Source organism: Fonsecaea monophora (assembly GCF_001642475.1).
Source record: "Fonsecaea monophora strain CBS 269.37 chromosome Unknown Scaff151, whole genome shotgun sequence".
NCBI classification, from domain to species: domain Eukaryota; kingdom Fungi; phylum Ascomycota; class Eurotiomycetes; order Chaetothyriales; family Herpotrichiellaceae; genus Fonsecaea; species Fonsecaea monophora.
The window spans coordinates 33,691-59,206 of NW_019174082.1; the positions used below are offsets into that span (position 1 = coordinate 33,691).

The 25,516-nt window shown below is 51.9% G+C and overlaps 11 protein-coding genes across 11 annotated transcripts; 3 read left to right on the top strand and 8 right to left on the bottom strand.

Annotated features, from left to right (window-relative positions):
• Positions 1–2,113: 2,113 nt before the first annotated feature.
• On the bottom strand, positions 2,114–5,230 carry AYO21_11270 (hypothetical protein; the record flags this gene model as incomplete). Its single annotated transcript, XM_022661166.1, has 1 exon — positions 2,114–5,230. One exon carries the CDS (start codon positions 5,228–5,230, stop codon positions 2,114–2,116), a length of 3,117 nt encoding a protein of 1,038 aa, XP_022506528.1.
• A 1,259-nt stretch (positions 5,231–6,489) lies between these two features.
• Positions 6,490–7,476, bottom strand: AYO21_11271 (hypothetical protein; the record flags this gene model as incomplete). Its single annotated transcript, XM_022661167.1, has 1 exon — positions 6,490–7,476. One exon carries the CDS (start codon positions 7,474–7,476, stop codon positions 6,490–6,492), a length of 987 nt encoding a protein of 328 aa, XP_022506529.1.
• Positions 7,477–8,627: 1,151 nt separating this feature from the next.
• On the bottom strand, positions 8,628–9,548 carry AYO21_11272 (hypothetical protein; the record flags this gene model as incomplete). Its single annotated transcript, XM_022661168.1, has 1 exon — positions 8,628–9,548. The coding sequence occupies one exon, from the start codon at positions 9,546–9,548 to the stop codon at positions 8,628–8,630; it is 921 nt and encodes a 306-aa protein (XP_022506530.1).
• Positions 9,549–10,261: 713 nt separating this feature from the next.
• AYO21_11273 (ubiquitin-conjugating enzyme E2 8) lies at positions 10,262–11,028 on the bottom strand (the record flags this gene model as incomplete). The annotated part of the gene is made up of 4 exons (XM_022661169.1): positions 10,262–10,401; positions 10,460–10,641; positions 10,702–10,816; positions 10,905–11,028. The coding sequence occupies 4 exons, from the start codon at positions 11,026–11,028 to the stop codon at positions 10,262–10,264; spliced, it is 561 nt and encodes a 186-aa protein (XP_022506531.1).
• A 1,292-nt stretch (positions 11,029–12,320) lies between these two features.
• AYO21_11274 (3-methyl-2-oxobutanoate hydroxymethyltransferase) lies at positions 12,321–13,346 on the top strand (the record flags this gene model as incomplete). Its single annotated transcript, XM_022661170.1, has 1 exon — positions 12,321–13,346. One exon carries the CDS (start codon positions 12,321–12,323, stop codon positions 13,344–13,346), a length of 1,026 nt encoding a protein of 341 aa, XP_022506532.1.
• A 361-nt stretch (positions 13,347–13,707) lies between these two features.
• On the bottom strand, positions 13,708–14,280 carry AYO21_11275 (hypothetical protein; the record flags this gene model as incomplete). The annotated part of the gene is made up of 2 exons (XM_022661171.1): positions 13,708–13,928; positions 14,037–14,280. The coding sequence occupies 2 exons, from the start codon at positions 14,278–14,280 to the stop codon at positions 13,708–13,710; spliced, it is 465 nt and encodes a 154-aa protein (XP_022506533.1).
• A 600-nt stretch (positions 14,281–14,880) lies between these two features.
• Positions 14,881–16,662, bottom strand: AYO21_11276 (hypothetical protein; the record flags this gene model as incomplete). The annotated part of the gene is made up of 2 exons (XM_022661172.1): positions 14,881–16,097; positions 16,152–16,662. 2 exons carry the CDS (start codon positions 16,660–16,662, stop codon positions 14,881–14,883), a joined length of 1,728 nt encoding a protein of 575 aa, XP_022506534.1.
• A 665-nt stretch (positions 16,663–17,327) lies between these two features.
• AYO21_11277 (hypothetical protein) lies at positions 17,328–19,571 on the bottom strand (the record flags this gene model as incomplete). Its single annotated transcript, XM_022661173.1, has 1 exon — positions 17,328–19,571. The coding sequence occupies one exon, from the start codon at positions 19,569–19,571 to the stop codon at positions 17,328–17,330; it is 2,244 nt and encodes a 747-aa protein (XP_022506535.1).
• Positions 19,572–20,588: 1,017 nt separating this feature from the next.
• Positions 20,589–22,323, top strand: AYO21_11278 (hypothetical protein; the record flags this gene model as incomplete). Its single annotated transcript, XM_022661174.1, has 3 exons — positions 20,589–21,377; positions 21,431–21,558; positions 21,621–22,323. The coding sequence occupies 3 exons, from the start codon at positions 20,589–20,591 to the stop codon at positions 22,321–22,323; spliced, it is 1,620 nt and encodes a 539-aa protein (XP_022506536.1).
• Positions 22,324–22,537: 214 nt separating this feature from the next.
• On the bottom strand, positions 22,538–23,365 carry AYO21_11279 (hypothetical protein; the record flags this gene model as incomplete). Its single annotated transcript, XM_022661175.1, has 2 exons — positions 22,538–23,250; positions 23,302–23,365. The coding sequence occupies 2 exons, from the start codon at positions 23,363–23,365 to the stop codon at positions 22,538–22,540; spliced, it is 777 nt and encodes a 258-aa protein (XP_022506537.1).
• A 359-nt stretch (positions 23,366–23,724) lies between these two features.
• On the top strand, positions 23,725–25,218 carry AYO21_11280 (hypothetical protein; the record flags this gene model as incomplete). The annotated part of the gene is made up of 1 exon (XM_022661176.1): positions 23,725–25,218. The coding sequence occupies one exon, from the start codon at positions 23,725–23,727 to the stop codon at positions 25,216–25,218; it is 1,494 nt and encodes a 497-aa protein (XP_022506538.1).
• Between the last annotated feature and the right edge of the window lie 298 nt (positions 25,219–25,516).

A 25,516-nucleotide genomic window follows, 5' to 3' on the forward strand; every position in this document is an offset into this window, starting at 1 on the left:
GCCTCAGTCGCCCGAAAGCCCACCGACACTAGGTACCATTATTTCCAAACTAGGCGACCACTTGGAGAGCTCTAGAGCGATACAGCGTACGTTTTGCCAACCCTTGGCTTGACAGAGTTTCCATCCACAGGCACTCCCTTCAGACTTGTACACTGCATGTCGCTCTGTACTCATATGCACTGTCTGCTATAAGTACCACACGTTTGCCGTGCGAGAACAGCATGGCCCATTCAACACTAGAAGGGCTGGTTGACGGACGAGCGCACTGACCACCGAGTCCTAGGAGTTTTGGATTGTCTGGGTATGGAGAGAAATGATCTGAGACTGACCGGGTTCTAGTATTCCTGTTGATCTTCATGGCCTATCTCCACGTCTACCAAATTTACAAAGGTATTGGGTTACGTACCAAGTACTCGGTACCTAGTACTCGTACACATTGGAGTTTCACCTCGTACTCCATTTTTTCAGTCTCCCCGAGCATTCACTTCCATTCTTTCCCAACCAATCCAAGTTCCCTTCAGAACTGGACTTTACGTATACTCGTAAGGTATCCAGCCTCGGACAGGCATTTTCCGGCCATGTCCACCTGCACGTCAAGTTCAGCTCGAGTCCCACTATAAATTGCATGAATCCGACGGGAGCCTAGGTTGGCACCCAATGGGGCGCTCTGTTCTTCCGGCCATCCCGTACTATTCTTGCTGAGAAGACAGAGAGTCAGAAAGGGGATAACCTTGCGTCACCACTACGACCAACGACCTTGCCAAGCTGAATGTTCTCCCACGGCACCGCAAGGGTGATGTACTAAATCGCCCCCAGAAAGGGAACATCCCACCCCAAAAAGGGACATCCCCCCAGAAAGGGAATTGCCCCCAGAAAGGGAACATCCCCCAAGGAGTCTCAGCCTCGCAAGACTTACACACATAGCATCAAGTGTTTATTCTCTTTTGCTTTCACGACACAAGACAGATAGCGCCACTAGTGTCTGTTTACAGCAATTTCTCAGCTTGAAAGTTGAAAACCATGAATCCAAATGACATTGGGAAGTCTGACTTCAGAGGTAGTGTGGGAGTGTGGTCGCGTTCGAAACCACCGTACCTCATAGACCATAGGTACAGGGACAGGTAACTAGGTAGACAGACATCCCGCACCTCCCTTTGCGTTTGGTCAGTCAGTCAATCAGTGTCTCCCTTGTTCACCGCCACTTGTGGTACTTCTCTGGTACATTTGGTCAAGGCCAGTCCAGTGCATCGAATTCAGTTCAGTTCAATTCAAAATCCTACGGGCCAAGAGCAGAAGCTTGTAGAGCCAGACCCAGACCCAGAGGTCTCCCTGTCTTCTGAACCGAACTGATGGTACACATCCCCTGCCTACCCAGGTACCTAGTTAGCTACCTAGTAACTAAATTACCAAGGAAATCATCTACTCGTACCCTCGTATGTACAGTACCTTTGTACTACCGGGGGTACATTCTCAGCTTGCAGAGTAAGGAGGACATGGCTACATATGCAGGTAGGATATACGTGCCTCGTACACTGGGTAGGGAAGTAGGTAGGTAGGTACCGCTAGATAGGCATGTGTGTGTTTGACCTCCGTACGTACCTATGTATGCATGTACGTAAGTAAGACTACTAGGTACCTAGCTTGCTAGGTAGGTAGGTACTGGGCACCACGAGTACTCGTACCAAGTACCAACCAGGTCCTTCGCAGGCATGCAATGGTCCTCCCATATCACGTCAAACCCGCAGCGTTGTGCACAGTAATACGAGTAAAAAGCAACGGGGGTATTCCCTGGTAGGTACCACAAGCGGGTATTTAGGTACCCGCGTGCTTGTGTACTTGTACTTGTAGCAGTACTCAAAAATCATCTCTTCCCGACCGTACCATTTCTCGGTCTATCCATACTCGGTACATACATCCGTTGATTGTCCATGGTCTCCATGTTCTCCATCCATGGTTCACTCATGGTCGTATCATCCTCCCTTGGGGGTATCTAGAACCAACTCATATCCTGACTGACTTTGCAAAAAGAAGTGCGATGCAATGCAACGAATGCCCAAAAAACACCACCTGAAATCCATGTTGGCGTCAATGCTTTTTGACGGCGTGTGAGGCTCTACCACCTCCTGCCATAGACTTCATGCTCCTTCCACGCTTTCTTCTTGCCATCGCTCACACGAGTCTTGTCGCGTCGGTCGCCTGCGCTACCATTCGTCCCTCCCAATGACCCATATTCGCTTGCAGCCTGCGACGAATTAGACAGCGAAGACGTGTCTCGGCTCGCATCTAGCAATCCCCTCGACCGGCCTTTTCCCATCCCAACTTCCTCCACATCCACGGGGTGTTCCGACTCCGCCTCCCGCCCAAACAGCCTCAACATATCCTGCATGTTCAGTCTCATTGCGCCCTTCTTGCCCTGGCCCTCAATGGTCGCCTTGGCTAGCTCGCGCTTCTTCTCCTGTAACTCCAGGATTCGTTCCTCTACCGTCCCCTTGATGGTGATCTTGTACACTTTGACGTCTTGAGTCTGGTTCAGTCGATGGACACGATCTATCGCCTGTTCTTCCACAAAGGGGTTCCAGAACGGCTCCAGTATCACCACCCTCGACGCCGCGGTCAAGTTTAATCCCAAGCTTCCCGCACGGAGAGAACAGAGGAGGACACGTGTAGAAGGATCCTGGCGGAGAGCGTTGAGAGAGGCCTCGCGTGCGTCGTTACGCATCTTTCCGTCGTATCGGACATAGTGCATACGATTTGAACGGAGAAATGGTTCGATCAGATCGAGCATGGACGTGAAGAAGGAGAAGACGATGTATTTGTGAGTGTGCGAGTCCTCGCGGAGAATGGAGAGGAGCTGTCGGATTTTGGTGGACTGGAGAACCGTGGGTGCTGCATCGCTAGAGTCATCGGATGAGGAGTATTCGTCGTCGTCCTCATCTTCTTCGCCAACAGAAGAGGTCTCTTCTTCGTCTTCGTGCTTCTCGTCTCCATCATCCTCATCATCGCTGTCCTCCACAACGCGCCTCGCTTGTTTTCGCTGACTTCTGACCGTCTTCTGCTCTTGCTTCTGTCGTTTCTCCTTCTTCGTCTTCTTCATCTCATTCACATAATCCGTCTGCTTGTCGAGATCTTCTTGGCACTCAGGACATCGGATCGCGCCTTTAGCAGTCTCTCTCGATGTCAACTCGATCTGACACATATCGCATCTCTTGGTCTCCATACTAAGGCCACCGAGCATGTTCGCAATGCTGTCCATGTCGTCTTCCGTACTCGCCTTTCTGCGACTTGGTGTCTGCATGCCACTTGATGCATCAGTCTCGGTACTCAAGTCGCTTCCCGTAAGCTTTGGATGATTGCACGCTTGTCGAAGTCGCATAAGAAGGACTAATGCCGACGCATAACTCATCTTATTCCCCGCCATCATCATCTCAAGACTCCGATCTGTCCTGGACTCCAGACGTTTGTAGAACTCTCGCTCTTGGTCTGTAAAGTCCGCTTCAACGTTATGAACAGTTCGTCCGACGATCTTGAACCCAGGATCTTTGCCTCCTTCGGCTGAACCTCCTTTACCGCCTTCGTTTGAGTGCTCCTGTTTGAGAATATCCTTCGTTCTCCGCTTCATGAAGCTTTTCAAGATGAGTCTCAGTCTCTTAACCGCAAGACCGCCCTTTCCATTATTCATGGGTTTGGTGATATTCTCGCGCCACTCATTGAGGTCACAGTAAGGCTTGATGCGGAGGAAATGGATGAGACTTTGGAGCTCGTCAAGACCGTTCTGCATCGGGGTTCCAGTCAGACACCAGCGGTATGCAGCATCGAGAGCACAAGCCGCCTTGGAAGCTTTCGCATTGCGGTTCTTGATGGAATGGGCCTCATCCAGAATAATCCTATACCAGTGGACCCCGAAGCATCCCACTTTGAGCGATTCTGAGCATCCAGCATGTTCCGATGACAGCGTTTGGTAAGTCGTGATGACAATATCGTACTTCTTCAAGTCTTTGTAGCTTTTTGTTCTCTGCGGTCCATGATGCACGCAGATTTTGAGGGCGTGGTCTTCGTCGACGCGATCCTTAAGTTCTCCTTCCCACTGTCTGATCAGCGCGAGGGGAGCAACGACAAGCGTGCCTTTGGCGACGCTTTCCGGCAACTTTCGCTTGCTCTTTTCCAATTCTTCGGCACTGGGCTTCGGGTTACTAAGAATGAGAGCGATCGACTGTATCGTCTTCCCCAGGCCCATATCGTCCGCCAGAATACCGCCGTAAGTCCTATTCTTGCCGGTTTCCTTGCCGACCATCCAGTCGACACCGTCAATTTGATGTGGTAAGAGCTTTACTTTCAACCCCGGGACGACACCATCGTCTTCTTCTCCTTCATCCGCCTCCTCTTGTGATGGTTCGCTCTTGTCTGCACTGTTGACCGACATGTCTTTGACCATATCTGCCAGATCGGCCACCTTCTTGTCCAGCTCCTTCTTTCTCCGCCTGGTCCTTGGTTTGTCCTCTTCGTCCTCAAACGCACCTTCAAGTAGAGCTTTGATGCTTTCATTCGCCTGGGAGGAATTCATGTACGTGGATGGGTCGGCCATTTCATAATGGTCGGCTCGAAAGAAAGTGTTGTTCGCGGGGGCCGCTGGACGTGTAAACGTGGGCCTATCCTGAGTCAAGTCTATCACAGTCGGGCGAAAGTATGGATTTGGAGGCTGTTGGGACGAAAAGGTGGGAGCGACAACCGTGGGCGGCTTCCAGGCAGGGAAGTTTCCAGGTTTGGCGATCTCATAGAAATCATCGTCCCCATCAGACGGTCGAGAAGAGCTGGGTCTAGGCGGCTGTCCGGTGGCCCGTCCGTTGAGCGCTTGCAGAGGATTTGCGACAACATGAGGTTTGTGTAGCTCTGGTCTTTGTACAGGTCTCTTCGCTGATACGAAAAGGTTTGAATATTTGTCTTGTTGCTGATTCCCGCTCACCTGGCGTGGAGCTGATGTATTGGCACTCGCGCCTGGTCGCATGAGCGGTTGAGATCTTGCGTATGGCTGTGGCGATGCTCCAGGCATTGATGGCCTCCCAAACTGAGGTTGCTCTGCCAGGGCATTCTTGAGATCTGGATACAAAGGCTGCGTAGTCAGAGGTGCATCGCTGTCATGTACCTTTTCTCTGTGCTGGAGATCTGGGGCAGGCTGCGAGTTACCCATGGCCGGGGCGAGCGGGTTGCGAGGGGCTTGCTGTTCCCGCACCATCTCGACGCTGGTAGGCAAGTGGAATGTAAAATCGAAGAATTGTGGCGTCCGTCTTGTCGCAACTGCAGGTGTAACATAGGGCTGGGTCCCTCCGCTCACAGATTTTGGGATATATAGTCGTGACGCAGGTCTTGAGATCGTGGTTTGAGCTGGCAAGGCCACAGGCAGGCGTTAGGCAGAGGTTGTCCAGGCAACCCGAGTGATTGGTCCTAAGCGGGGTCTAGAACATGCAAATTGTCAACCCCGTCTGGCGGAGGTTTGCGATAACCAAAGTTCTAAGTCATTCAGCGTTCGGCGGAGCGTTGAGGATGTTAAGTCGGTTGGATGTGCTTGATCAATACTGAGGGGCGCGCAGGTTTTATTTGCTTGTTGCTTGACAATCGTCCGTCATCCGTGAAAGAGTGAATCCTTTGTTGACATTGGTGTTTTCTAGAGGCGGACGCAATAGCATCTATCGTGTGTATCGCAAAGTCAGGTTACCATGAAGATTGAGAGGTGGGAATTTGTTGTTCGCACTGTTGACATCATATGCAAGGCTGTGATGGTTGGTTTCTGGGGTAACTTTCCGAGCCAAGGCACAGCTACAAAATACTCCGTAATCTTAGGTACGAGTGTATTTTGAGGAGACAAGGAGAGTAGGAGCCGGGATTTTTGGTTTCTCGAGCGTTATAACGAGAACGCGAAGAGAGCTCCGCATGACCTATCTGTTTCTCTCATACGTCCTGGTCATTTACAACGCATTACACGTGGTTCATGGACGCGTCCACCATATGCTCCCAGAATACCATCGCCCACTGCCGCCGTATGTTTGGCCTGACTACGTGTTTGATGTCGAAAACTTGTTCAAATAAAGGAATGGCAATGCTTCGATGCTTGTGTTCCTCCCGTTTGTTGTTGGGCTCTCCTTCAAAGTCAATTCCTTTGTCGCAATTTCTTGGTCTGCGAAACCGCGAAATGATCTCGACTTCTTCCTCCTGTCGTCTGTCTCCAGGTCGTGGAGACCAGCTTCAAGAAAAATAGACCGTGTAAAGGCCAAAGTCACTCGCCAAACTGAATCAGACGGCGCTCAGTGGCTGCCTGGCTAAGGATTCTTTCCATGATGGATTGCTGAATCAACAAATGTTTCTTCTCTCCAGCTAGACCATCTTTGATCCATGATCCTGGGGTTTTCCCATCTCTAGGTGATGTGTGATATCTGTCGATACATGCTAAATGCTAAATGTCCTTCGCATCTGGCATGCCGAAAGCTCTCCTCAAACTCACCGATTCAGGCTGAAGATATTGCCAGTGTGAGGAGGTTTCCGTACCAACCTGATTTTGCCCAAGCAATTGACTTTATTGCCTGCGCTCTCCAAGTTGCTTTGGCTGATTTGCTCCGTCCTCCTCGCCTTCTCTGTCTGTTTGTGGTGGGTCGCCAGCAATGCCCTTTGTTGTGAAGGCGGTAAGTGTAGCAGACTTCTCCGGTCACTTGCACGGAGTTGGGCGAGTTGGTTGTTGAGCGTGCATTCTTGCTTCAGTGCTCTCGTGCTCAATGCGCCCTGGGAAGGAGAGGGTGTGCGGTTAGCATTCGAGGCTGGCTCGGCATCAGTGTTTGACTGCGAAGCCGAGGTCGAGGTCGAAGTCGGTGGTACTTGGTCGGGCGTAGAGGCTACGATGTCGAGGCCATGTTTGTCGGGCCGTTTTGATGGCCGTCGTTTCCTCGATCTGGCTTGCGATGGAAGGTGGGTGTCATCGGGGCCGTGCATGGCGTGGAGATGTCGCAGTAGGTCCTCTTTTGCATGTGGCAATGAGTCGTCAAACAGCTCTCTGAGCTCGGCATCCTCATCCGCAATGTCGTATTTGCAATGCCCCTTGGCCATCATGTGCTGCTGCACCGCCTCGAGAGTGTTCCGTTGCGTCCCACAATAGAGACACTCGTGCCGCCCGGAGATGATGAGATGGAAGTAGGCGAGGAGGGTCCCGACATCTACCAGCAGATGCGCCGGGTCGATGTACAAGCCATGTGCTTTTAACATGTGGGCCAAATTCTGGTCGAGGTCTGGGCTCTCCTGGTTGCAGAATAAACACTGCGCCTCGTCGAAATCGTCGACGTCCTCATCGAATTCGTAGTCGCCATCAAACTCGTCGCAGTCGTCGGCCGCAGAGGATGAGTCGACGATATCTTTTCTGGTGTTGTCATTACTCGCAATCTGTTCCCCAAGCGTGACAGTAGTAAGGACGTCGCTTTGACTCGATTCAGCATTCATAGTAGTCGTTGTGATAGTAGTAGTGGTGGTATTAGCGCCACTGCCCAGCGGCATCAAGGTCGAGAAAGTTTGTAGAGGGGGTAGGTAGGGGGGTAACTCAGATACTGAGGACTAAATGTGTGTTTTGAGAACTGTAGGGAAATGAACCCTTTTGAATGGGTGCGAGTTCTATGTAGAACCCTTGACGGTGTCTGCAAATCAAGTACGAATGCGTCCATTGTGTGATCTGCTCGTATTTCCCCAGTATTTATATCACGCAGAGCTCGACTGTGAGGAAGTATCCAAGTCTTAGAACTCGTCAAGTTCTCGTGTCTCTCTAGAGCCCCTCGCCCCATACCTACGCAGGCCAAGCAAATCCGATCATAAGCGAGTAACACCACCACTCGCCGCCCACACCGGTACAGGTCTAGAGTCTACCTAGACCACTTCTCGCAAGTGACTCACACCAACTCGTTTGGGCATCACAGGAACATGTTCCAGTTTCCCAATACGGCCATCCATCCCCCCGTTCGTTCAGGGCCTAGGCTCGCTGTCAGTATTCGCGATCCAGCCCACGGGATTAAACACAGCAAGGCGCTGGTCAACAGAGCCCAGCTCTTTGATAGTTGACCCATCGTACAGTCTCGGTCTCTCGGTCGTGTCGCTCGGGCCACAACATAACCACTCAATTCCCCTCACCTTTTAGATATCTGTCGTCATTTGGTGACACGGACCAACCAGCTCAGCCCTGTTGGCCCGTCCGCGCTCTCGGCCGCAGCTACGCGCAATTCGTGATGGAAGGGTAACAGTCCTCGAGATGTGGGGTGATGGGTTGGCTCGCAACCCGCGGCATACGAGGAAGTGCTGTGTACAAGTATACTGCGTCTCCCGCTGAACAAATGGCGACGCAGGTCGAGTGAGATGCTTCGTCTTGTGTGCGCTGCGCTGGGCCCGAATCTGTCCTACCGTGACAAGATTCTCGAGGTTGCATGGACCTTTAATCATAAAGAGAGGCTGATATATATGCGCACCATGGATCTCATGTGTAAAATGCCGGCTTTATTGAAAGGTAACAAAACAATCAAGCGCCAACATCACCCTGGGTATAGACCTGTTGAACCACCACCAAATGCTCAAGACACTCATCAAACTCAGCAAAAAGAATGTATCACTCATCCAGCAGCCGCCCTGATTACTCCTTCCCAGAACTTTTTGAGCCCCAGGACATGCGCCCTCGTCGGCTGCGCACACGCACCGTTGGTAGCAGCTCGTCGTTCTTCATCCTTCTTTGCAAGCTCTACCTCCCTGCCCCATTTCGCTTGTGCCCTCCTCTTCTCTGCGATCACTGGATCGAGACGACTTACCCGCCTGCATTCCAAGTCCACAGCAACCTTTCTTGCGGCGAATCTCCTCACCAGGCTCTTTACTGTAGTCTTCTCCGTTGCATCCATCTCGTCTGCTTTCCTTTTTTGTGCTTGTAGGGCGCGCCCTTCAACCCACGCACGAAGCCCATCCTTCAAGCTCTCTCTAATCACTTTGCGCCTCGTAGCCACGATGGCAGGCGAGACACTGTGTCGGACGCACTCTTCAGGCATAATGTTAAGTGACACCAGACTGTTCATGCTCGGGCGGCGCTCTAGTTTGCGACACAGTCCATCTTTTAATTTGCTCCTTTGGACCGCCTGCTGTGACTGTATCAAGACCGGCGAAACCGGCGAGGAATAACTGGTGCATGTAGACGGGAGGATCGCCCTCTGTACCAGGTCAAACGGACTGGGTCTGTGTTCGAGGTTATGGCTCAGGCGTATGCGGATCAAACTCTTGCTGATTTGCCGCGAGAGAACATTGGTCCTGCTGAGCCAGATCCAAGAATTGGGAGGACTAATGGCAGACTTGGACGGCCGTCGGGCTAGCAGGGTGGATAGAGTATAGGAGACGTGATGCAGTCGCTCGAGGTGAAGCAGAGGGTCGCAAGCAATCTCGCGCAGCGTGTGGCACGTGCGACTCACTTGGAGCAGGTCGGGGATCTCCAGGAAGAAGAGGATGCGGAGGAGGACTTCTGGGGGTAAACACTCGAGAGATAGCAACAACATGATCGGGGGACAGTGGTTCAATCGTCCGGAAATTGACCTCGAAATGAGAGGGTGAAGTCGTCCTGAAGATGGAGAAATGCGATGAGATGCCAGGCCCCGCAAGCGGAGTGTTTCAGGCTTCAACTCACCTGGCTTCCCTGGGACAAGTGCACCATGCGACAAGGTTGGTGGGAGTAGGACTAGCAGGTGAAGAGGTCGCGTGGCCGGGAAAACACGTCACTTCGCCTTAGGAGAACCGAGCCCCCAGACGATGACGCAGGGGCTGCTGCAGAGATGGATGCGCCCGCAACTCAGTTCGCTCTGACTGTCCAGACACGCCAGAACCACCACGGCGTAAACCGTCTTGTGAACATCCATCATAGCCTTGAGGCGAGACGTGTGCTGGTCGTACTCTTCGCAACTAAGTGACCTCTCTTTCTAGGCTCAGAATGTGTTAACTCTAATGAGCGATCCACAGATCCTCTGCAGCTCCACGGTCAGTCGGCTTGCTGTGTCTACGGGCCACGCAACATGGTGTTGTTCAAGACGAAAGCAGCTCTAGTAGGGCAACAGCTTTTACAGCCAGTTGAGTCTGTCAAAACTTCAGAGGGGGCTCGCAACTTGAAATAGAATCAACCCAACCCATCACATATCGCTGTTTGTTCCTCGTTCACCCAGTAGCGCCCAGTATACTCCAAATGGCAACAGAACTCCAGGTCACCAAGACTCCAAAGTCAAACATCCTCCATTGTACCAGCTGGCTCATCCTCTCCATCGCTGTTGAAATCTTCCACCTCGCTCAATTCTCCGTCCGTTTCATGTTCGTCCTCATCGTGGTCGTCGTGGATGTTCGTAGCATACTGTGCAATGTACTCTTAATAGCAGTTAATATATCTCCTCCTTTTGTTTGTCCTGCGAAATGTGCATCTCACCTTTGACCCTAGCATCGTAGCTTCGAGGTTCTCGCATCAGTAGTGCAGCGGCTTCTCCGTTCAATGGATCGGTAGGATTAGGGTATCGCAGGAGCTGAGGCAAGAAGACTTCGAAGATATTTATCATGTCGAACATGGGTGACCATGTCTGATTGATGACGTCCAGACACACTGATCCCGACCTAGGAAACCATATCAGAACCACTTGCTTGCATCGGAGTTCCCAGCATCAGATGACTAACCCCTCGTCAATGTTTGGATGGAAAATCTTGTTAACGAAGCCGATGGAAGGCGATTTGTAGGGGTACTGATCTGGCAGTTCGACATGAACTTTCCATTTGCCCTCGGCAAAGGGTGCTGTACATACATCGTTTTGTCAGTGGCCCTCAATCTTGTAGCAATATGATAACCCGAGAGCTTTGACGGGGGAAGTTCATGCTCTTACTTTCCGAAGGCCCTTTGAATATGACGAAGAATTCTTGCATGTTGTCGTTGACCAGTGTGACCTCGTAGTCGCTCATCATCAGCTTCATGACATCGGTCTCTATCCTCCGCTTCGGGCTACTCATTGTGCCTCGTCAACCGAAGATCTCGCTAGGACGTAGGCTCTGTCCACAAGAAGAATATCAGGCACTTGGGCGATATGTTTATGATCGAGAGAGGGGCACGATGGATTGATTCTGTGTCTCGATGCCTTGGGAGGAATGTCTATCAGATCTGGGGTGGCGGGCTGTAGAAGCAAGATCGGAAAAGGCAGGATCACGAGGGGATGATCGGATATTCTGTCGCGGACTGGACTCGGCTTTTTCCGTTGTCTTCCTGAAGGAGGGGGCGTCTCACAAGAGCCGTGATCAGGCTAACAGATAGTGAAGGGCTTGTTTGGAGGTGAAGAAACAGGACAGTGGCAGAGACCGCAGTGGAAAGCAGCAAAACTAGGAAGAGTGAAGGCAAGGAGTGAAGAGTATGAGGTATGTCGATACCGCTTGAAGTTGGTCGCGGTTTGGTGAGGAGTGTTTCGCTGTGGTTGGAGATGGTTCGATGGCAAGGGCAGTGGTGGGGAGGCTTGACTGATTTGTCAAGGCCGGACTGGTTCACCGCGCAGTCTGGCGTAGTGGGCATGTCCACGCCTTCAACCATGCGCTGGGAGCAGCGTGACAAAGGAACTCATACCCACTCCTTGCTCCCAAAGCCAATGGTTGGGGAGTCAGCTGGTCTGCGAACTCAACTCCCTCGTATGTGCCACAGCTCAAGTCCCGAGGTGCTAGGTACACAGGCAGGATAGCTAAATATGGACTTACAACAGATGCATGACAGCCTTGCAGTCACTCTCGCCAGGCTGATAACTTATTCTGGTGTTGGAGGGACAGGCTCGACTGCTTCCGAGGCAAAGCAGAGCGCCAGCCGGGACATACCCTCGTTCGGCCGTTAATTATCATGGATGGCAAAAGGGAGATGTGCAGCGGTCGGCAGCCGAAGTGGTTGAGTGACGCCAGAGGACCAGAATCACATTCTCGCCCCAACTGGTGCCCAGGAGTGCCCCCGGAAGACCTTTCCCTCTAAACTTTATAAGTATTAGGCTACCTAGCTACAACCAACAGGAACCCCTGTTGATCTCACTAACCCCCAGAGTACGCTTCCTGCTCGGCCCTGCACCATCGACGCCGAGGCTCATCTTCTCCTCCAGACCTTTTCTCAGATCTACGCATAAAGAATTCATCACGACAACAGTGAATAAAACCTCATTTTTCACCGCCACCGCGTTCAGTTCTGTAATATGTGTCACAACAGTTTGAGACTACTCTTTCATCCTGTCCCCCCTCCTCCTTCGTATCTACTTATTTTCGGGCTCGGGTGAACAAAAATGGCATTCATCGTCCGCATCAATCGAATTGTGTCTCTCACACGACCACTTCTCCGCGACATCTGTCGCCCAGCTGTTCCCCAATCTCACCGACAGTGGCGACAAGTTCGCTGGAGCTCGCATGCCCCCTCGTCCCCAGCCTTGCTGGCTAGAGGCCAGAAGCCAGTCACCATCCAAACCCTTCAGAAAATGTATGCTGAGGACAAACCCATCACGATGTTGACTGCCCACAATTTCCCTTCGGCACTCATGGCACAAGAAGCTGGAATGGATATGATCTTGGTCGGTGATTCCCTTGCTATGGTGTCCTTGGGCATGCAAGACACGTCCGAAGTCACCCTCGACGAAATGATCGTGTCGGCCCGCGCAGTCAGTCGAGCGGTGACCCGGTCCTTCACCGTCGGCGATCTCCCTATGGGTTCGTATGAACTGAGCCCGGAACAAGCCCTAGCCAGTGCGATTCGAATGATCAAAGAAGGACGCATGCAAAGTGTCAAACTTGAAGGGGGAGTCGAGATGGCACCCGCAATCAAGAAGATCACAAGCGCTGGCATCCCAGTTTGTGCACACATCGGTCTCACCCCGCAACGTCAGCATGCTCTTGGGGGCTTCCGCGTACAAGGCAATACACTGGAAAAGGCAATGTCTCTGCTCAAAGATGCAAAGGCTGTGGAGGAGGCAGGAGCTTTTGTGGTTGTGTTGGAATGTGTACCGCCCGATATCGCAGAGGAAGTTACCAAGGCCCTCAGGATACCCACCATCGGCATCGGTGCAGGCAACAAAACAAGTGGACAGGTTCTGGTGCAGATCGACATGCTCGGTGTTCGCCCGCCTGATAGTTTCATGCCCAAGTTCGTCAAAAAGTATGGTTCGATATGGGAAGCTGGACTGGACGCCATCAAACAGTACAAGAATGAGGTCGGTGATCGAAGTTATCCCGGTCCGTCGCATGTGTACAAGAGTGATGCAAAAGTTACGGAGGCGTTTAAGGTGGCCATTCAATCTGCGGAGGAGCAGAAGGCTTGATACCCTCGGCGTTGCTTTGATCTTTGCCATGGCATATTTTCGGTGTTGTTGGGCTCATCCTCAAGCAAGCGCACATCGTTTGGTCAAAACAGAGCTGGGACAGGCTTAGGCTCATCCAAAAGCTGGCGTTGTAGAGTAGCTGACGATCAATTGGTCATCCACCTTGAAACACTAGTTTTGATAAACAAGGACCGTGGTTAGCATGATCTCCGCTTGCGATTTTATTTAGCAGATTCAATTTACAGTGCCAGAGAATGGAGCGCAATACCAGCACTGTCAGAGTCGAGTGGGAGGCAAGAAACCAGAGCATCCCACTCGTGCAAACGACAGAAGCAACTCCATGAAGAGCGGACAAGGGGTGCTAGTAGAGGCGCAAACGTACCCGGTACAAGTTCCCCACGCCCTCATCCAAACCTGGTGCGAACACACTATTCACATAGCAAAACAGGCCGTCACCCTCTTTGACGCCGACCTTCTTCCTGAGGAAATTCAACACGACGCTGAATTTCGACGAGGCACTGATTTTGAAGACGCGCTGTTTGAGGATCGGGGCCGCGCCAACGGGCTGGAAGCGGACAGAGACTGTTTTTTTACATGCTCACAGAACATCCGCATAGATTAGAATTTGAGAGAACACGAGAGATATGTGCGCGGAGAGCAATTCTGTGTGGTTAATGGAAGAAAATGTACCTTTTCGATCATCAATCTCTTCGACCTCCCTAAGAGCCTGGCTCGCATCCTTGGGTAAGTTGGTCAACATGACGGAAGCGGTCATGCTCATGGGAAGATCGCCTCCAGGGCCGGCATCATCTTCGCCGTTACTGTCATCGTCGTTGTCATTGTCTGTGGCCTTCGTGGAGAGGCCGGGGCTGTTGTCAGGCTGCTTGCCGTGACCGTGAGGCAATGCCTTGGACGATTGCGAGGAGGATGACATGGCGGCGGAGCAAACTAATTTTCATTCGAGTGTTGCAAATGTAGTCAAGACATCAATCGATGGCAGCCTACGAGATCCGTGTTCCCTTTTCTTGCTGGAGCGATTAAGTAGTGATGATCAATAATAAGAGAGTATTTTCTGATGGTGGTTCGCGCTGTACCGAGTACGTTGCACTAGAAATCGGGACAAGGCTGCACAAGACGAGGCTGTCCAATCAGAGTCCAAGAAAGACCCCATGTGAACCGACCTGCGCAAGTCGAGTTTCATCATTCACTTTTCTTCTGTATTGAAAACTCGGGATGTAACGCTATTATGAAGCTGCTGGCAAGCTATCCCTCCAATCTGCAATCCTCCAGCTCACAACACCGACTCGGTTTCCTGAGCAGTGACTCAATCTCCCTTGAGGTCATTGCTGAGGGAATCCAACTTTTGCCTCTGCCCCCAAGAAGGTTAGAAGAAACACGAACAATTCACAGCCACATGGTATCCCAGAAGCTTCAGATTATGGGTAGCCCCTCTTTCAATGCTATCAGCTCCAGACGGACAGCGACTCAGGGGTTGACAAAACCATACGTCACCAGCTCTTGCTTCACCATCCTGTCACAGTGGCATCTTGTGCTCACTAGATTTGTGGGCATCTCCTGGACTTGAGCTGTGAGCTCCGAGTTCAGCCTCCATCAGACGGTCAGGGAGCTTGCCGAGTTCGCGAATCCTGAGCAACCACTTCTTCATCAGTGCTCTCTCCACGTCATGATTGTCCTCCCGGTATCCAAGCTGTTCCATCATTTCTCGCTCCACTGATTCTCTCATCAATCCTCGGAATGCCTGAATTTGATTTCGACGCGTGCTGCCCAGGCTGGGTTGAAACGGATTCTCGCCACCATGAGTGCTTCGCCACTTAGAGAGTGCGTGACGCTCCAAAGCGACCTCTCGAACCTCTTGACTTTGGGTGGCCTCATCTCCAGAAGTACTCATGAGACCAACTGCTTGCCGAAGTAGATAAGGACTCCAGTCCAGGCGATCTCCCTCTTGCAGCAGATGCTCAACCATGTCGTCGACTCCACTTGTTCTATCTTGGCCCAACGCAAGCTCGGCGATGAAGAGCCGTACCAACTTATCAATGCCAGCCACAAGCTCGGTCTTGTTGGAAAATGGTTTGGATTTATCGACGTCATTGTACAGCAGTCGCGCAATAGTCGGACGTGATACTCCATGAAGGGCAAGCCACAACATTTTTTGGCACTGCTCTTCGTTGAAGACTTCGTGGGGTCTCCGAGTGATATGGGATGCCGACCTCGATGCCAATTTCACAATCAGCTTTGCTTGCGAATTCGCCCCGATATCTCTCGGGCTCTCTGGAGGCTGTGTTCTTGGGCTCTGTGCCGGCTGGGTGTTGTCTTGCGCGGATTCTGCTATCGGGGTCTTGGGAGGCAAAGGGTCTCTTTGGGGTTCTGCTATCGAGGTCTTGGGTGGCGGAGGGACTCCTGGGGGACGACAAGGTATTCCGAACATCCCGCGGGGCAAACGATATGGTCGCTTTGGTGGTGGTGGTGGTGGTTCCATATCGCTGAACTGCATCATATCTTGCGTGGGAGACATCTGGTTGAGGAATGCGGGTGTTGAACGGCATACAAGGCCAGCTTTATATGGGGCATCCGGTGCCTCAAACGATCCTCTCCCGCGCTTGTGTGTTCGCTTTGAACGCCCATCCACAAACAATGTCTCTGCTTTCAACAACGGGCCCTCTTGGTGTTTGCGACAATGAGCTGAGGCAGTTTTCGGGTGGATCGTGGAGAGACCAAGAATTTGATGAATGCCTGTTGTCGTATCAGCTTGTGGTTTATCAAAGTCTCTGTGGACCAATAACTTACCTGGAAGTTGAGTATCTTGATGGCCAGAGCCACTGCGAATTGGCGGCAGTTTGAGTCCTCTTTGTCCGGCAACTCCATGATCCTGCACAGCACTTGGAGAATCGCCATCTTCAAACGGAGTACCATGCTGGAAATTCTCCACCACTACTGACCCTCGATCACTGTCCTCGGGGTCAACAAAGGCCGCAGAAACTGGTGATGCACCGATAACAGGGGACCACTGAGCGTGTGGCGTAAAAGAATTCAGACGCGGGCGAAAAGGACTATTGACAACCGACTCTGGTCGTGGCGTGTATCTGATGCTTTGGTGACTTGGTGACCGCGGATGTTCTGGAAAAGGAAATGACACGGCTTCTTCCCATCCGGAGCGACTGCCGCCAATATGGAGTTGTGCACGGCCGAGATCAATCTCACCGAGGCGATCCTCTGGTGAATTGATACCGCGATCATCGAGACCCTGGTATGTCGGTGGGATACCAGGATCAAAGGGGTTTCGATGATACTCCCTCATTGCATCGGAATCCCTCGCCAATGAAAAGCTCGTGGGTGTTACGCTGCTGTTGGGGTGTTTGCTTGTTATCGACGACGGTATCGTCGTCGTGGTGACCTAGTTATGCTCTGACGTTGTGGAGGTGGTAGTAGTATTGCGATATACGCCATTTCAACCGACTCAAAATCAACAATGAAATATGGTGCGGCAATCACCTGCACGTGAAGACAGTGCGTGAAGACGAGTGAGAGTCAGGGTTGCAGTGAAGTCGACGCTTCAGGCTTCCTTTTCACAGGCTCAGCACAATAGCAACACAAGTGAATGATCCTAGTCAAGGTGGAAGTGAGACATGTTTAAAGTCAAGTGAAAGGAAATAGAAATGAGGATGTATGGTGGTTGAATGCCATGTCGCCTGAGGGTCCTTGCTTTTTTATATACGAAAGTGCCAGCCTTACGACAAAGAGACACTCGCAACACACCTCAAAAGTGGACAAAGACTCGAAGTGATTATGGAGATTCCGGAACAGGTAAGATTCTTTGATAATATGTTCATTCATGCCTCATCTTCGTGGTCAAAGCGCCTTTCCTATCCACATTTCTGCCATTATGCCAACCTCGCAGCGGATCAGCGATCTTCCCAGAACTCCATTCCCATGCTGTCTGTCACATCCCAGCATCACATGGTATCAATAACTCTCAGGCAGGTCGCTAAAATCAGGAACTTCAGAATCACATTTGAAAGATGGGGCGTACGCTTTTTCCGGCAATATGCCAGCCTGCAAGCCCAACATCCAACTCCACTGTACAGCGTTCTCGGTTTTCCAAGTCCAATAGAACCAACCCCAGGCCTGTTCAAAGCTGTGCATCTGGGCCTCGGCGTACATCTGCAGAAACTGCTTGTAAGCAGCGCTGTACTCGCTTGGGTCAGCATTAGCTTGTGCACATGAACAGGGCGGCTCGGCACAGGTGGGTGTGAGAACTGATGTTTCGGGGTCGCCAGTGTCGAGCGTACCAGCCCACCTGGAGCCCACGCCTACGTTGTTTAGATTTGGTGTACAATCAGTATCGGCTTGAGACCATTCGCCGTCCAGAGTTGGACCCCATCCGGTTTGAGGGTTGTTGGCGGCAACCATTAACCCAGTCCAGCCTGAACATGCGAGGTTGATCTTGTCTTGGTGTTTCAACTTCAGTTGTCCTGTGTTGAAGATTTGGTATTGGTGGGTGTCCATGACAAGGTTGTCGTCGACGCCGTGGAACATGTCGTCCCAGGTATCCAGGCTAAGGAAGCCGTCACCGAAGACGATCCGCTGCTTGATGCCATTACCTCGCACGATTGCAATGGCTTTTTGGTTCCAGTCAAGCACAGACTGAGGTGGAATTACCAACATCTTTGGTTCGTTGACTAAACCATAGATGGTCACCACGTTCTTGTACCGATCCTGGGCAAAAAACTGGGACAATTGGTTGTGGATATCCAGTGACCGCTGGGCATTGGTGGCGCCATCAGGGCCCAGGATCCAACCAATATCTCCCTGGTGACCACTGTGAGCCCATCCATTCTGACTTCCCGGGACGGAATGCAGGTCGAGGTTCACTCTCAGGCCATTCTCTCGGCAATACTCGATCGCTCGCAAGAGGTACCGCCAGGCAACCTTTGGCACGTATGGATCGCCGTCGTAAGTTGTGACCGCCCAATAAGGGAAAGGTATCCTTACGTGGTCCAAGCCTGCATTCTTGATATCAATGAAGCTTTGTTTTGTGATGAAGGTTGCGTAGTGTGTCTCAATGACGCGCTGTGCTGACGACGGCCCAAGCTTCTGTGACAGAGTCCATTCATCGACCACGGCAGCGGAGGCAGGATAGTTGAACATCGAAGGGGTGATGAAGGGTTCTAGTGAGAGCCAGCCGCCGATGTTAACGCCTCGGATCGGCATCTTTCCATACTCCCACTTCTCGTTGAGGGCAGGGACGTTGTCGTTGGCTTTGGTGGAATCATCCCAACTCGAATGGAGGCCCATGACTGACAACCCACCGACCGTCTCGGCAGTGTATGTACAATTGAAATCAGTCGTGTCCATCCAGGTGGAAATATCGGTGTAGGTGCCCTTTGCGCTTTCGGGGATCGAGCTCGAGTCGCAGTCGTTGCTGATGCCTGATGAGCCGCCGGTTGTCGTCGATGAAGAAGAAGAAGAAGAGGAAGACGATCCTCCTCCCGATTTCTTACTATTGTTGCTCACCACGACAGCCACGGGGATGAATATAGCCAGCAACACCACGAACAAGATCAACAGCCACCAGAATTTCTTCTTCCGCCTCCTCTGGTCTGTGCCTGATCGCTTGTGAACCTCGTATTCTTTGCCATACCCACCACCACGTCCATGCGCGCGTCTGTGCTTCTCGCCCGCCCTCCCTTCCTCTAATATGGCACCACTGACATTCCTGTTTTTTTGTTTTTTCTTTCGTTGCTGAGTCGCCTCTGCAGCCTTGAGGTTTTTGTACTGCTTCTGTTTCTTCTTGTTGCGTTTGCGCTCTTCGTACTTTTCTTCAAACTCCACTCGTTGGTTGTACGCATTCAGTTTCGCCAGAGCATCGCTGCTCAACAACTGACTCGAGCTGTTTGTGGACGCGCCAGAGCTGTACTTTGCTCGATCTTTTCGCTGCTCTCTTTTTGGACTGTCTCTCACCCCACTCGAAGTCTGGTAGCGACCACTCGGTCGGCGCAATTTCTTCTCGGGCGACGGAGAAGGAACTGGGGAGGCTTTCGCTTTTTCCTTCGGCGCTCTTTTCGGTGTTCGTGGCTCATAGTAGTCGTCTTCGTCTTCTCCACTCCGTGCCTGACGGGGCGCAGGAGTCGGCCGCGAGTTTGGGGGGCGACTGAATGCAGGACGTGTGTCGGCCCTCGCCGCAGACTCACGACGGGGCTTCGGCATGCAACTGGCGCTGTGGGTTCAGAATCCTCATATCAGGATCTCAGGGCGATACTGGGCTCGGGTTCGATGTTATGAGGAGGAATTGGTGGTTTGGATGCAAGGTCGCTCAGGTACGGTGCGCAGGTTTGACCAACAATACGCGTCATCGGCCACGGTGCCAATGGTTGTGCCCTGGAAGAGTGGCAGATGGTGAAGCGCTGTGTAGGTGAGGTTGGCAGGGCAACCATATTGCTACTCAGTAGCCCCTGGGTGCCCCGTACCAAGGACTTGGTATTGGTAATTGTTGTCTGAGGCCGATGGCTTCTGCCCCGCCGTATGTGTCCTTCACGCCTACGGTGCAGTGGATGCCCATCTATTCTGCCTAATGTCGACTCATCGGTCCTCTTGGTAATACCACAATCGCCTTTCCAGCCCTTTTTGGTCCATTGTCTCGTCCCGATTGCTCACATTAGCATTCTCATCTCATCCAGCTAGATTTGGCCGCCCCTCCCCGGTCCAGTGCCAACCCGCAGCAAACGACAAGCTCGTGCATGGGCTGGCTAGTCGATGCTTGGGTAATCCACAGCAATCGAACAGGGGCGAAAGAATACTAATAATAATACGAGATCCCAAGCTCTTCCGGATGCGGAAGCTCTAGTTCCTGAACGAGCTCGGGTTGAGCTGGTGGCAATCTTTGGAGCCTGATTTCCTGTCCTCTTTAACACCAGGTTTTCTTGCAGCCCACTGAACCTATCCCATTCGGAGAGATGGCTTTACTCCATCAGAATACTCGATGAAGTGGACATGCCAATTCAGTCTAAAGACACGGACTCTATCCGAAAACCCTCGACGGCGCCTGGTCCTCGACATGAAGCCTTAAGCTGAAAATTTAGGTGGCTGCAAGATCTTGTCAAGTAAACCACCTCGCATACACGACACGCAGCTGGTCAACGATCAAGATAGTTGAGAGTATTTGTTATACCAATAAAGGGCGGTAGCGACACGACCAAAGAATCATCTCCACGCAACCAATTGCCAATGGACGTTCATTTCATCAGTGTCGACAGACCTGGACGTGTTCCCAGCTGGCAACTCAGTCAGATCACGGCCCATGCGATGCGTAGGAATCATGAACGGCGTCGTGGGTTAGAAGTCTATTCGGCAGGAGTACAAACGCCTCCCGGGGTGGACCGTGTTAGGGGCCATAAGAATCATCTTCTTGAACAGGGATCACGGAATTCAAGACATATTACAAAAACCCATCTGAATTCTCAAAGTCAATTGCACCTCGAGCAAGCTGTTACAGCCGGTGCGAGCACCAAAACACCGCCGCCCCAGCGAGACAAGGGTGCCCACCAAGGCATGCTACTCCCTGGAAAACCGTGCTTAAACGAACATGGATCTTCCCCAGAGACAATATCCTCAGGTGATGCCCAAGCGGATCCTTGTGGCTGCCGGGAATGTCGAGCTGAATCATTAGCCCTTGCGGCTTGCCCTGCCGACAGCGTTCTCGGTGGTCTGCGTACCGATCCATTCCTGCGATATCCTATTGAGTATCAGGAGTATTTCCCTGCTGTAATTGACCACTGTAGGGAGATCGTTGCACCAGGCCAGGTCTTTTTCGAGCTCTTTATGACGCACGATGTTCTATTTGAGGCTGTCATCACTTGGGTACTTTGTACCTACCTATCACACACGCCCGAGTTGAAGAAGGCGATGCTGTACCATTACGGAGGCTCCCTGGCAAAGATCAGGGAACGGCTGCTTGTCCCGGGCTCCACTCGAAAGGCTGTAATGGCAGCTATTTCCAATTTGGCCGGGGTTTGCGTATGTAACCACTTTCTTTCTTCAATGTAATACATGCTGAGAGACAATGAAAGGCTTACTTTGAGGATGATGCATCCTTCAACATGCACCGCAATGCGCTCCGTTACCTAGGTCAGTTCGAACACGACGAGGACCTGCGCGAACGTAATGTTCGTGCTTCGACCAAACGTCCTTCTTGTTTGTGAGTATATTTCAAAGCCAGCCCTAGGCGATGCTATTACGGAGAGCTGACTAGCAACCCAGTCACGACGCCTTATCATGCGCTCAACCCAGGATGAAGAGCTCAACCATTTTTCCTGAGTACAGTCCCTCTTCGTTGACCACGGGGCACTCAGCTGGAGAGGAGCCGGTATACCCAAAGCTCCCGTTCTCTCCCAGCCTATCTGCGCGTCTTGCCAGAGTCTGTGAAGGGTTCAGAGAGCTGGCCCTGCGCAGGATTCTTTCCATCCAAGTTATCGAACGGCTGGCCATGGAAAGAGGCCAAATTGTCCGCCTCGCATCAAGGGCAACCAGGGATCGCGAACGGTCTCAAGCTTTTCGTGAAAGGTTGCCCCCGATCGAACGCCTGATCTGGCTGGGCTTCTCGGTGTTTCACTTACAAACGGCAACGTACGAACTGGACCGTGAGGAAATGGCCGAGACTTTTCTCGAATGTTCGCGCAAGATGACCCGGGGGTCGCAGATTGAGAACGATTGTCTTCTATGGGGTGGCTGTGTGGTTACAGCAACCAAAGAAATGTTGGAAGGATGTCCGCTTGCGCAGGGCGACGCCGTGACCAAAACCCTTCTGTCGAGGTTCAAAATGAGCATCGACGAGATGAATGGCGTGGCTCAGAGATTTCTCTGGAATGAGTCTATGAGCTCTTGCCTGGCAGCAGCCCTACGCCACCACTTCATTGTTGTGTCAAAGATCGAAGAGACGGTGAAGTGGCGCACATGGTTATGAAAAACTTGTACCCTTGTAGCACGGAGGACGTGGAAGTCACTAACTAAAGTGCGACTGTCTATATGAAGCTGCATTTCCTTCAGGGTCTCTGCGAACACAAAACCGATTCCATTTCCCCGATCGACCTCGGCCAGACCATCCGTTTCCTGTTTCAGCGATTCGCACTGGAAGCCCCCCCAGGAGATTGATTCATCATGATTACTGTTGGTCCCTTTCAGGGTTCTTTGACAGCGTTGAGAGCTGACTCCTTGTTGTGGGCATTGGTCTCGGACACGTACGAATCAAGGTATGATGGAAGATCCTTGACCTTATTGGTGACGCTGGGTATTGGCGCGTCGAAAGCCTCATACACTGGCACCACCCCAGTCCAGACTCTTTCAGTGATATCAGCTCTGTTCTCGTCCTTTGCTTCATCGTGAGGTCCTCCTTGTCGGATCTTCCCGCTACCAGTTTCGATCTTGACTCTCAGAATGGTGGTCGAGGTCATTTCCACGTTGTCTGGGGGGACTCTGGTGTTCTCCCATCGACCGTCGACGACCTTGTTGGTGATCAGACGCATCGCATACAATTTCTCATCGTCTGTTTCGACCATCTTTGCGTGTCCCTGCAGCACCGCTGATCGGTAGTTGTAACTATGAGAATTTGGGGTCAAGGCCAACACCAAGCCATCGACTTTGGTAGCAGCAATGCAGACAGGCAACCCCTCTGGTGACTCCCGAGCAAGGCGCATGATTCTCGAACTGACATATCCGTGAAGATAACAGTCGAGTGGCTCCTCAATGCTGGATGAGGGATACTCAAATGAACCCATCACCCCAATCATGGGCAAGATTGCGGGAAAGGGTTGGTCGGCACTGGGAGCGAAGGAGACATGGAGAACCGAGGTGGTATTGATGATTGAGTGGATGATTCCCAGATCATATGTTCCTGTCAAGTGTTGGTCTCTGACCTCTTGTGCTCAAGGCCGTGTTCACCTACCTCTGTTGTTATATCGCTTCACAGTATTTTGTGGTTTCTTTGGATACTCGAGATGCCTCACCATGGTCGCGGTTTGATAGGCGTCACTTTCTATGGCTAGAGGGAGGACAGACACAAAAAGATCTGAACGTGATCACCTGGAGTATTAATGGATCAATATACGCCCTTCTCAGACTGCATCTGACAGATCAAGTGAGTCATTGACAAAGTCACTGCCTTGGAACTGCATGTCCGTGCGTATATCAAACGCGGAGGGCGTCATTGGCCGTGGCCCAATTAGGCAACTAGACCCGAGGCAGCATCTCGCTCGTTGGAGAAGAGCGACAAAAATGTCAAACGGACAGATGGACTGAACCATGATGGTTTTGTCCACTTTGATCCTCCAACCATCGTGTTATCTCATTGCAGACATTGCTTCAGAGCATGTCGATGCGGAGGACATTATGGCAGACGCTCATCCGTGCCAATAATGTCCTCAATCAAGCCCGTGCCGTTCCTGCAACCACCAGATGCAAGGGATCACGCCTGCGCCAGTATAACACTCTGACAGTCAATGCTGCCGATCTTGCCTTTGGGCAACCTGTCCACGAGACTCATCCGCATCTACTCCAGCCAGGGGAGCTGACGCCAGGGATAACAGCGCAGGAGTATGCCGACCGGCGCACGCGGCTCGCCGCCAAGCTGCCAGACAAGGCCATTGCCATCATCGCCGCTGCTGATCTCCAATTCCGCTCCGGCAGCGTTTTCTACGAGTTTCACCAAGATCCCGACTTCCTCTACCTGACCGGCTTCAACGAACCTGAAGCCCTCGCCGTCATCGGCAAAGACCCCACGGGTACGGACCACACGTTCCACCTGTTTGTCCGCGAAAAGGACCCCAAAGCGGAGATCTGGGATGGCGCAAGATCGGGCACACAGGCGGCAAAGGACGTCTTCAACGCAGACGAGACGGGTGACATCTCCAGGTTGAAAAAGGTCCTTCCGGACTTGGTGGGTGAAGCGTCTCAGGTCTACACGGACATCACGAGTCCCGATACCAACCGCTCGGCCCTCCAGCGGTTTCTGTTTGGTGCGTCCCGCAAGGCCACCGAGTTCGCAGAGCTCATTGAGTCGCGGAAAGTCCACCGGCTTCGACCGATGATGAACGACCTACGAGCCTTTAAGAGCGCAGCCGAGATCGAGCTCATGCGAATAGCCGGAAGAGCATCAGGACGGGCCCACACGGATGCCATGAGAAAAGCATGGACGCGCGAGAAGCAGCTCGACTCGTATCTCCGCCATCGCTTCATCACGAATGGCTGCGACACTAGCGCATTTGAGCCTGTCGTTGCTGGTGGTAAGAATGCACTTGGCATTCACTATGTCCGCAACGATGATGTTCTGCAGGATGACGAGTTGGTCCTTGTTGACGGTGGTGGGAAGTACGGTGGCTACATCGCCGATATCACGCGGACTTGGCCTGTCGGAGGGAAATTCAGCGACGCACAGAGAGATCTGTACCAAGCAGTGCTCACAGTCCAGAGATCGTTGATCTCGCTTTGCCGAGGTAGTGCGAATATGTCACTGGACAAGTTGCACAACATAGCAGAAGAATACCTCTCCAATGAGCTGCGGCAGATTGGCTTTGACATGTCTTCCAAAGCCATTGAGAGCCTATTCCCGCACCACTTGAGTCATTACATCGGCTTGGACGTACATGACACGGTGGGGTATACGCGGAAAGTGGTGCTACAAGAGGGACACTGTATCACTATTGAGCCAGGAATCTATGTGCCGGACAACGAGCGGTGGCCAAAGCATTTCCGGAACATGGGGGTACGCATTGAAGACAGTGTCAGTATCCAGGAAGACAGCCCATTTGTGCTGACGACCGAGGCTGTCAAGGAGATTGTAGATATTGAAGCCTTGCGAGACTGAGTACAGTGGGTCGTGGAGTATCTCCTCTCCCTGTTCTATGTCATGTACAGTACATATTGTGTTGAATTGAATAGTTTTCCAAGTCATGATCCCAGCTCTCGTATACACACAGAACGTAAGTAGATACGAAGATACATGTCATGCCCTCCACGTCATTTGTGGTGAGGACCCAACCCGCAACCAGCCAATCGCCATATTGTTGTCCATTATACACATCTGACTATGACGACTATCTACCCTGTTTCAATCCCGCTCATCTACGTACCATTAAAAAAACAAAAAAACAACAACACATAAA